This window comes from Setaria italica, chromosome I (assembly GCF_000263155.2).
Source record: "Setaria italica strain Yugu1 chromosome I, Setaria_italica_v2.0, whole genome shotgun sequence".
In the NCBI taxonomy this organism is placed as follows: domain Eukaryota; kingdom Viridiplantae; phylum Streptophyta; class Magnoliopsida; order Poales; family Poaceae; genus Setaria; species Setaria italica.
Genome location: NC_028450.1, coordinates 32,609,821 through 32,621,497, shown reverse-complemented (window position 1 = coordinate 32,621,497; position 11,677 = coordinate 32,609,821). Strand labels below are relative to the sequence as shown.

The following is an 11,677-nucleotide window of genomic DNA, read 5'->3' as shown; positions in this document are numbered from 1 at the left end:
CCGCGCCGCTGTGGCGGAACCGTCCAAATTAATCTGACTAAAATGCACTTAACTCGTCTCACACGCGATCATGCACTTTAACCAAGCCACCTTGATCATCCGTCGGATTTCATCCAATAAATCACTTACTCAGGATCGAGAAGCATTGCTCACACGAAGGTGAGTGGGCATGGAGATTACAACATTCCCATCAAATTAATATAGGTCAACAATTTATTACATCAAAATTTTCGAAATTCAAACAGAGTTGGTTGTAAACAACACAGAAGAAAAATATGCGGAAACTAAACGTCGATACACAATACCATGGCGAAGCTGACCATGATACCAATGACCCATGTCCTCGTTGTCCGAGGAAGGATCCCACTTGACCATCCAACACGGAGGGAGCTGGGTAAGCCAAATAAGACTAGCACCCAAAACAACAGCAAACCTGAAAAAGATAGCGACAAGCAAGGCTGAGTATACGATACTCAACGAGGCTTACCCGTTAGGTGGTAACTACTCCATCAACTCCTAGACATGCAAGACTTTTTTGCGGTGGGTTTATTTGTGCCAAAATCGATTAAAGTTGTTCCTTACTTTCACATTTTAGCTCAAGTTCTAAGTTCATTAACCAGTCTAAATTAGTAACCTACACTAAGCCAGTATAGTTTCCAAACAATTAAAGACAAGCATCAACATTAATATCATCATCATGTTCCATCTTTACTCAGTGCAGAATAGCAATAAAGCAGTCCCAAACTGTGAGAGTCAGACGAATCAATTCGAATTTATTAACCATACATGGCGAACCTAATCCCATGACATCCGCGCACCATGAAGGGTCGCTTCACTTGTCAGCCGTCCCCATCGATCCCCAGGCACATGTCAAGGCCAAACTTCCCTTGGCATGCAATGCTCCACAGTCCCGGCCTCTACCATACTATGGCCGCACTTGCACCCACATGATGCACCATGAGAACCTCGTTTCAGGGACAGCAGGAGTATAAGCCACGCCCTAGTTCAATCAGGTACTAGGCTTCCCCATCCCATACTAGGTATGAGATTAGTACTTTCAAACACTTGATCACGAACGCCGACACGTTTCGATCTTAGTCAATTTTCATTTAGACAGAAGGGGCAATCTACCGACCACCAAAATAGTTCACAAGATCCTGCCCCGCCCATCGTCCTTATGGTTGTAATATAAGTAAACAAACAACTCTTATAACTCGCGAGTGATAGGAAATCACTCAACTTTTACCGTGTCCTATTAAGCATTGCATCTACACGACTTATCATGCTAGTGTTCAGATCAAAAAGGTACTAAGTTCATGCATCTAAGGTTTCAGGCAACACCTAGTAATTTAAATGCACAATCATAATCAACATAATTCATTGTAGAAGTTTAGAAAACTAAGATATGCTCCGGGGCTTGCCTGAAATCCACAGTAGGTTAGTGTTTGTTAGACAACACTCGCTTGGCAAGCATCTCCCATCTCGGCACTTGCTTAGTCCTTCCATCTTCGGGGTAGGTCCACCATACACCGTTTTCAAGTTCGGTTCCATCATCACGTCCTTCATGTGGTTTATCTAGCGTATCTAGATGAGATGCAAGATGCAAACGCATGAATACGAAGAACGATAAAATAAGATGCATCACACAAAAGCATTCAAGGCAAACATAAGATCATTCAAGACATAGGCACATAGAGTTATTTAACTATACACCACACAACCTATTATAGAAGTACATTAGGCATGGCACACAAGTGAACTTAAGTCAAGCTATTGCAAGCAATTAACAATTCAGAGCTAATTAAGCTTAGCATCATACAAGAACTAGGGTGATGTTGCTTATCAACATGGCATACATAAGTGCATCACACAATCAGTAAGTTAAAGGTGATCAAAGTACATTACATTTGTTTTTAAACCACTCATACACAAGCAAGTCACACACCAACATCACTAAGGTTCTAGGAAGCTATGCATCAAGGTTATTTTGTAGCAACATGCATACATGACCATTTATTAGTTAAGTGTTTGACAACCATTATATAACACATTTATAAAATTCTCAGGTAGATCAATTTAACTCTAATAATGATATGAGATAACTAACAAACACTCAATGCAACATCAAGTTAACGCTAATAATTTAAGCACATACACAGAATCTAGACAGCAGTACAGTAGTCACTTGTTTTAACCATGACTAGAGATATAAGCATCCAATAAGGGTGATCCTAAACTTTATATAAATTTAATGAAATTATATAAAACTTTGCTATTAACACCAAAAGCTGATTCAACAAATAACAAGTTGAAAACGAACCAATAAGCAGATCTGTACAAACAAGGATAGAAAACTAACATACAACTTCAAACAGCAATAAGTTGAGTTCTAATTTTCACAACAAGGTGGTTCTAGACTTTTTAGAAATCTTAATAAACCATGCACAACTTTGTTATAAACACCATGAGCTAATTCTAAAGTTAACTAGGTCAAACATCACAAAGAAGATATCTCTGTCCAGATTAGGACAGATTCTGTCATCCACTTCACAAACTCATAAATGGAGATGTAGACCACCAAAAGGGGTGATCTTTAATAATTTAGAAAGCTCATGAAAAACCCTACACTTCTGCTATTATCTCCAAGACATGATTTAAAGCTTAGCTAAGTTAAACAACACAATCATTTAGACTTATACATAGAGCACGCAAAACCTGATAATGAACTTGTAAAATCTATAGATCCTAAACCATCAGGCTTATGGTTATGAAAATTTAACAAAAGCTATATTATGAAGTTACCTACAACTTTTGTATTCACCATATTTACATAAAACATCATTTGAATCATGAAGATATTGCGACAACAGAACTGCTCTAGCAGCTATTTCAGCACACATACAACAAGGTTCTTTATTTAGTTTTTTTTACAAGGTAACACAAGCATAAGTTAAACACGTAGCTCACAACTACTATGAATATAGTTAATTAGCATTAGTTTTAGGTAACATGAAACATCCTATACACCTTAAGCAACAATTAAAGCAAGGATGAAGAACTTATATAAGCAACATAATCATTAGTTGTTATATTAACATGAGAGCATACATATGAGTTATATTCAAAACTTAACCACTACTTATCATAACTTAGCATCATATGTACCCCGTAAAAATAACTATGAAAAGCTTCACATGACTTAAGTATATGCATCTACTAGCAAACTTTCATTATCCAATTATATAGTAAACATATATATTAATTATAAGTGATGTGGCAAACATCTCATTTGGAACTGAGATTTTTATGTATGATAGATGTTATCAAAACATGGCTGCTGTACAAATCTCACATGCTCAGGTTTTATAATTAATTACTATGAAAAAAGACAAATTGCTATTGCAAGAAAACATATAAAAGCAAGATAAATCTAAAGGTCATCATTTTCTATAAATACATAGCCATATTATATTTTATTATGGTAGAACGACATCATACAAAGATAGTGGAACCACATTTCCAATTTTTACACCTACATAAAAATTATAACTTATTTAAAGTCATTTATGAAGCAATAAACATGTTAAATCAATAAGTCAATCATACTGCATCTAATTTATATGAAATTTTTACCACAGTACACATATAGCATCAATAGCCTACCATAAAGATTTTACAGCAATTGGAGCACCATAACTTTAGATATGAAAATGACAAGCAAAACAAGCTAAAAATTGCCTATTTATTAAGATTAAATCAAAACATGATAAAAACAGTACGCAACTAGCATGTTCAATATTTTTTCTTAGCTAGAGAGTGTCATCATAAGACTAACACAACTGGAATCACAATCTTTGGACTTCTATAACTCAAAATATGCATCCAACCAACTTGAAAGGATTTATGAAAGCACTTTGCAAGGATAAATAAAAACATCAGAAACTTTCCACTAACACATATCATACTATGACTCTACTGTGTAAATATACTCAGAAGGATTCCAAAAAGTCCTCATTTGCTATTTACAATTTTTCTACAGTTTACTACGAATTTCCAAAGTTGCAACCTTTTTAGATCTAGGAAATAAAGAAAACCAAGGCAAACTTGCAATCTAGCTCCTAGATCTACAATTTAATTGCGCAAAGGTCCCTGGATTTCTCCCATAACCCCCTAACCTTTCTCCTTCTTCTCCAACGAGACCCCCCACACAAACAGATCACAGGCACGGGACACAGACAAGGCGCCTGGCACTTGGGGGCCAGCCAGGAACAGAGGGAAGGGAAGGGGTGTGGCTTGGGAGAGAGAGGGGGCGGCGCACGGAGATAGGAAGCTCACCAGAAGGGCCTGGCAACGAGGAGGAGTGGCACAACAGGAACCTTTAGGAGGTAGCGGAGGGGGGGTGGGGGAGCTCGCCGTGAGGAGGACCATCCAGCGAGGGAGGGTGGCCGGGAGACGGCAAAACGGATGCGCGACGACGTGGGGATGCTCTGGCTGCGAGGAATCGAGCCGGGAGCGCACCATGGCGATGAATTTGGCCGGACAAGATGTGGGGAACAATGGAGCTTTGCGGTCTGTTCATGAAGGATTGGAGGAGAGGGGAACCGGTCTTTAAATAGGAAGGGAGCGGAGAGGATAAGCACGGGCGAGGTGACTCACCCCCGTGCGCAAGGATTGGAGGGGAGGGAAGCCCCCATGGGCGCCGGCCAGGTGGAGCTCGTCCCTTATAGGCCAACGGGAGAGCTGGAGGTGGAAGAAAGAGATACAGGCGACTGACATGTGGGCTCTCGTCAAAAATATTCCGGTTCAATTTTGCTCTCTTAAACGACCTAGCTACAGGTGTCCAAAAATTCTCTAAAAATACTCGTTGGAAAGGTAAAATCATCAAAAATCCAATGCCACAAGAATCAACCCAAGAGCTTTTATGGTTTGCACACAATCATCAAAACAAAACAATTAAAATTGAACTTTAAATGAATTTCTGGCACAAGAAAACATCTTTAAAAAATTTGGTAAAATATTTTAAAATCACTAAATGGTGTTTAATATTTGAATAAAATAATTGGGGGCACGGTGGTATGGAAGAAATTAGGGTTTCTTCACAAATTTGATTTTTCACCAATAAATATAAAATTTTGGGTACTAACAACTCATGGCCAAAACATTCATTTATGCACTAATGATGCTTATAATGACCAACTATGCACAAAAGGATGTTCGTGATGCTTAATTATGCATGATTGTGCTCGTGATGCGTGTCGTGATGAAGGTGTCGGGTTTAGCGCGTATTCTCACACCAAGTTCGAACTACGTGGTTTAATTTCCAAAAGTGAAGGTTCGGGAACAAGATATGTGCTATTACTTTTATAAAGATCAACAAGGAAAAGCTCGACGAAGTTGGGGATAGGATGGTAGGATCTTTGGTGGAACGTCGGTCAAAGCTATTCTAGAATCAGATTTGAAATTTGACCGATCGTCTACTCGATTTTCGAACATCCTCTGCTCAAAATCAGAAGAAGTGTTGTGAGTGGAAGGTGTCCAACTTGAGAAGGGCTACCACCAGTATATTGATCAAGATTTAAGTCCTTATATAAAATGTGTTTTTATTTGCTTCACCAGTGATTCTCAACAGGAGGGAGTTTAACACTTGGTTCAAAAATCTGAGATATTTTTGGACCTTAACTCTCAGCAATTTGGAGTTAGTTTTGATTTGCTTCTTAATCACCCTATTGATTACTTGATTTAGGTTCTTAATCACTTTGATGATTCTCTAATTTAGTTGCTTAATTACTAGGGCTGTCATAGCCGCCCACCTGTCGGCTGCTTCTTGCAACTTATAATGCCGCACGAGGGCTGATGCGCCTTGCCCTGCTGCCATCAGTTGGTTGCATGCTGTAGCGTCGCACGTGGGCCGCCGTGCCTTGCAGTGATCCCAACTGGATGCTGCGTCCAGTCTGCCTGCGGGCCATGCTTGCTCTATGGTTTCGGGAGAGAAGGCATGAGAGATGAGAGTCAGCACTGGGAGAAGACAGGTCATAGATGTTATTGTCATTTTACAACATGGCCCTTAATAGATATGGAAATCACAATGAGGTCTTTTAGTTAGAAAAGAAGGGCACGAAGTAGAACAAAAAGTTACACTGCAGTCCTTCTAATTGGTTGCAGTCCTTCTAATTGGTTGTATTTTTATGTATGTTGCATTCTATTAAACAAGCAACGAAAAAATCTACAAAGATCAAAATATATTTCATCATCATGATTTATGTGTCCATGTATGATTAAACTCTATACATACAAGCTAACGGACAAATCACTATAGAAGTTGTCTGTTTTGCTATCTATGTGCGATATTTAATGTATTTGCAGACAACAGCCGTCTACACTGTTGAACATGCTCTTAGCGGGAAGTACAACTGCATCCATTAACCAAGAAAGCAATGCAGACTCGCCTATTAGCAACGTCCTACGAATCACTCTTCTTCTTCTTTCAATCATGAAAATGCAAAAAATAAATAATCTCACATGCAGCTAGAGGTTTGTCAAAAGTAGTTGGCTAGTTACATACAACCTTGAAACAGGATTTCTTGGTAAGTGCTTCTTTTTTGAAGCAAGTGCTTTCGGGTGAGACAGGAGAATATGGAATGTCCTGATAGCTGAACCAACAAGACTCAACAAATGATTCGGACAACTCCTTTCCATTATCTCTACCACAAGTAATAGTTCGCGTTTTTGGATAGAGTTGGAAATAAAGTAACTTGCTTCAGGGGTCAACCCTACTAAATATCCTAAGATATTTTGGCAACAATAAGGTCGATCTCAATAATAAGGTGTTGATTTGGTTGATGAGGTTGGTCTTACCAACGGTGTGATTTGATTTGGGCGGTGAGCTCGATTTCAATGTAGAGCTCCAACATAGAGCATCAATCGGTGTGGCAAGGTGCTCGATTATAGTAGGATGGCATCGACTTGCGTAGTAAGGAGCTAATTCTAGTAATGCGTAGAGGCTTTGGTGACTGTGCTATATGAGCTTTGGATAGCTACCCATTTGATAAAGGTAGCATGAGCTCCTAGGGTTGAAGACTGCAATTAATGCTAAAGAAATAACAGTGCATCATGTTACATTTGATCATTTGTATTATTATGATAGGCAAAATGTTGAACATGTTCTTTGCTCATGATTGATTTTTTTGGCATTATTGCATGACTTTTAGGCTCGATCCATGAGTTAGCGAAAACAAAGTCATTGACTGTTGTAGGAAACAAATATCCTTCTTGTCTCGGGTGAATATTTTTTGAGTGAACAAACGGGTAGTTAGCCATTAGGAAAAGAACGGCATCAAGGTGTTTAGTGGTAGCAAGTGCCCTTGGTAAAAAACTATGCATATTCCTTTTTCAGCCATTAGTAAAAGAATGACATATAGGCGTTTAGTGGTAGCACCCGCCCTTGGCAAAAACCTCTTTACCTTCCTTTCCACCATTTTAAGACTTCACAAGCACAAAATCTCCTTATATCTTCTTTTTGACCGTTTTTTTACACCAACTCTTGTGTGATTCTATATACCATCATAGAGCTATCTGTCCATATTATGTAACGCGATAGTACCTAGTGTAGCTTTCAACATCTCAAAGATTGTTTAATCCGATCTCCTGCTCATGTATAATTTGACACTAAAATAAGAAGTTGTAGATGTCAGATCGACCAAACATAAGTTAAAGGGAGAGATTAAGATCATTCATAAATCCTAAACAAAATCAAACGACCTAACACCCCCACTCTTCACATCCATCAATGTTTAATTATCCATTTTCTACATCTCAGTACTGATCTTTCATACTATTCTTATTTTTGCCCAAAAGCATGCGGACTTTTATTTCCAAAAATATGTATTTTATCCTAAATAAAGTCATGTTATGATAAGAGTGTTTTTAATACAAATATGTACTCCCTCCGTCCGCAAAAGATTGCAATTCTAGCACAGTGTCATAGTTTTGTATCTTAAATTTGATCAATTATAGATAAAAAAGTATCAATACTTATGATATCAAATAAATAGCATTAGGTTAATTATGAAATGTATTTTTATAATAAATTAATTTGGAGTCATAAATATGAATAGTATTCACTAGAAATGTGGTCAAACGTGAGCTACTTTTGATGGCACGCAACCCATAGTTGCATTCTTTCCCGGACGGAGGGAGTATACGATATTATAGTGCAGTATATAACATAACAGATGCAAGACTAGGTCCCGACGCCGACGAAGTGGAGGAAAAAAAAACTAGTCACCTCAAAAGCGGGCCCCTGAAAGTGAGATTTACGTAGATGTTAAAGATGATTGCAATAAGAAATAAGCTCCCACCACTCAGAAAAGAAAGAAAGAGAAAGTCACAAAAAGATGATGTCCCATTTTCGAATTAACAAAACACAAATTGTGCAGCCCAATAGCTACCTGCAAGCGTGCAACCCTTATAACATTCTTCTATTCCTAATTTTTCCTTTTATTCCGTCGGTGCTGTACTCTCCAAAGCAAACCGCAACAAACACGACCATATTTTACACGGTAGCAACAATCGCCGTAGCTCTTGACTTTATCTGCTTTTTAAATTCCTCTATACGTACTACACGACAATAATTTACAATCACAAACAAGCCTTTCACCGAAACCTCTAAACAAAAGTTTAAAAAAGAACGCAATCCCTTCACCAACGATCACCACCAACCCGTGTCGAGCCTAGTTGAGCCCGAAGTACTCGCTCATGGAGAGCAGGTCGCAGAAGCCGGTGGTGCTCATCTGATCGATGCTGTCGAAGTGCTCCTGGAACTCCCAGCAGCTGGCGCCGGTGTCACCGAACCCGTGCAGGGACACATCGTCGACACCGGATGGCCCATCCACCTGCACGGACCCCTGGCTCATCACCTGGTGGTGGCGATGGTTGCGATCGCCGCCCGTGCTGGGGCTCGCACCAACCACGCCCGCAGCGTCCAGACCAGGTGCCGCCGCGACCGGGCCACCAACGATGCAGTCCATGTCCATGTCCAGCCAGTCCGCGAACATCACCTTGGGCGGCGCCACGGGCGCGTGGGGCCTGCAGGCAGCGGGCGGGCCCGTGAGGCAGCTCGAGTCGGCCGACGACGACTCGCGCGGCTCCGACGAGCCGGAGTCCGCCGGCGCCTCCTGCGCCGCGCCGTCCCCGGGCTTGGCGCACTGCGAGTCCTCCGAATCGGCGCCGGAGCTGGTCGCGGCCGTGCTCGGGGCCTCCTTGCCCTCGACCCTCTTCTTGAGGTACGAGTTCCAGTAGTTCTTGACCTCGTTGTCGGTCCTGCCAGGCAGGTGCCGTGCGATCCTCGACCACCTGCAGTAGAGCCCGAAAATCGGCGTCAACAAACCAAGCCAAGCCGCTCCTGTCGTCTTTTCTGTCGGTGGGGATTAGTGTAGTGGAAACACCCAGCTTTTGCATTACGAGCTGAGGTTTGTTTCCCCCTCTCGCTTTTTTCCCGCCGTGCAGATCGATGGCCTAAAGGAAAATGTGTCACTTGGTTGAAAGTGACAAGCGTGTACGTAGTCTATTCACGTGGGCCACCGGGCCTTTGATTTTTTTGGTGGGCATAATTGCGAGCCCCCCCCCCCCCCCCCAATAAAGAATCTAATAATCTTCTCGTGAGCCTACTAACTGCTACGTGCCAGCTCGGATTTGTCAAAGCAGCTGTTTTCATTATCTTGCAGGCCAACACGGATTGGTCCAAGTAGCCGGCTAGCCGCCGACGGCATGTTCATCGTCGCTGTGCTACGAATCGAAAGGGGACGGACGGTGTGGCTACTTCGATTCCCTGTACATACAGCCAATAAAACAAAACGGATAGCAAAAGGAACTCAAATACGTCAAAAAAAAATAAATGAAATGAAAATAGAGAAGAGAAAATGGGTTTGAGATAACTTGCTGCCGGACGCAACTCCACACTGACTGTATGGCATTTAGCGTTTCCCAAGTTCGCATTATTTTAGCCGGCCCAACTTGTCCCTGTTGCGCCACCAAAGAGGTCCACACTTTTTTCAAATAAACAAATATTACGCCAAAGAAAGCCGTTCTAATCATCGCAACGTGCACTCTCGGAGCGGGAGGAAAGGACTAGCGAGGAAGAAAAGATCTCCGAAATTCGAATATGCAGCGTCGTGGAGCGTGCACGTCAGCATCGACTCCACTGGGGGAAAAAGGCCCCCCGTCGTTACCGGTTTTCCCTTTCGATTCCCACAGTTTTCCTCCGCGTGTTCCAGAAGCGGCCGCCAGCTCGGCCGCTGCCGAGCAGGGACAGGGACAATCGGAGGATTAGGGAGCGCGGCAGCTACCTGTACGTAGCAGTGTGGACGAAAAATTTGCCAGCAAAAGCGAGGGGAGGGGGCCAGGCAGGGCAACGTGGAGAACTGTGTGTCGTCTCAATCATTTGCGTGGGCGTGGAGGACCAGACGGGAGGCGTCAAGCTGCAGTGCGCGGGGCGCGAACTTACTTGTTGCCGAGCGTGGCGTGGAGGCTCATCACCGTCTCCTCCTCCTCCGGCGAGAACATGCCGTGCTTCAGCCCCGGCCGCAGGTAGTTGATCCACCGCAGCCTGCAGCTCTTGCCGTTCCGGTGGAGCCCTGCATGCCAAAGAACAAAGCTCAATTCTGAGACCAATGCGCATTTGCTTATGATAAGATGAAACTAGTACTACTGCTACATGTGACAAAACGTCAGGCGACAGAGCTTTCTTTTTCAGAGGCGGCCAGCGCAGAGTGAGCCGGCAAGAGGAATTCCTCCCTTCAGATAACGACTCCGTTCTTTTCTTGGCCTCACCCCAAAACCCCAATTGCAATTGGCAATTGCCGCCGCTCAAGGTCTGAATTCCGGATGCAATGCACCCAAATCCTCCCCAATCACGCTCCCCTCGCACTCGACAGAAATGCAGACGCACGCGGCGGCGGCGGCGGCGGCGGCGGGTTGTTGGTCTTACCGGCTTTGGCGGGGAGCGCGCTCCAGCAGCCGTGGCCGTGGCGGAGGATGTAGTCGCGGAGCTTCTGGTCCTCCTCCGGCGACCACAGGCCCTTGCGGTAGTTGGGCTTGGGCTTGTCGCACGCCTTGCACCCCATTGCCGGAGGATGCCCACCGCCACGAGCTCGCGCGACTCCGAGCAGGGAGGCAGGGAGGATAGAGAGAGGGAGGGAAAGCAGCTGCCGCTACAGGAGGGGCTTCTGCTACACGCCTTCGGAATGGAGCGCTCTGGGGTCTGTCAACAGGACGCGCAGTTGGTAGGACTTTTTATAGGCACGAAACAGTCCCTGAAGGCTGAAGCTGAAGGCCAACAACGCCCCCGTGCCCTCTTTCTTTTGGCTGCGAAACAAACAAAAGGCGCTGTCATCAGAGGAAGATTTTCCTCGCGTTACTTGCCTGTCGCATTACGGAAAAAATCGAGACGTTGGTAGGACAATTTAATTAGCGTTCTCTGAATTTCTGCATCGGCCTTCAGTACTCACAGCTAGCCGAGACATAATTAAGCCTGCAGCGTGCGATGCAAGACCTTGGAAAATTGGAATTAGTCACGGGGCTGGCGGCACACGAACACGAGCCGAGCAGAGGAGAGGCTCAACCGCTCAAGTGATCCGGTACCAAGTTACTAACCCAGGCCAGCTGCGAGATGACGGCCTTT

The 11,677-nt window shown here is 43.3% G+C and overlaps 1 protein-coding gene across 1 annotated transcript; it reads right to left on the bottom strand.

Annotated features, from left to right (window-relative positions):
• Window positions 1-8,404: 8,404 nt before the first annotated feature.
• On the bottom strand, window positions 8,405-11,271 carry LOC101785964 (transcription factor MYB4). Its single transcript, XM_004953199.3, has 3 exons — window positions 10,985-11,271; window positions 10,502-10,631; window positions 8,405-9,351 (listed from the first exon to the last, which is right to left on the bottom strand). Exons 1-3 carry the CDS (start codon window positions 11,118-11,120, stop codon window positions 8,730-8,732), a joined length of 888 nt encoding a protein of 295 aa, XP_004953256.1. The 5' UTR covers window positions 11,121-11,271; the 3' UTR covers window positions 8,405-8,729.
• Between the last annotated feature and the right edge of the window lie 406 nt (window positions 11,272-11,677).

Excerpts from the sequence above, each read along its gene's own strand:
- LOC101785964 (XM_004953199.3), bottom strand. The coding sequence starts at position 11,120 with ATGGGGTGCAAGGCGTGCGACAAGCCCAAGCCCAACTACCGCAAGGGC. Across the intron at positions 10,632-10,984 it reads CGCGCTCCCCGCCAAAGCCG|GGCTCCACCGGAACGGCAAG; the intron begins GTAAGACCAACA and ends TTTGGCATGCAG. Across the intron at positions 9,352-10,501 it reads CACGCCACGCTCGGCAACAA|GTGGTCGAGGATCGCACGGC; the intron begins GTAAGTTCGCGC and ends GCTCTACTGCAG.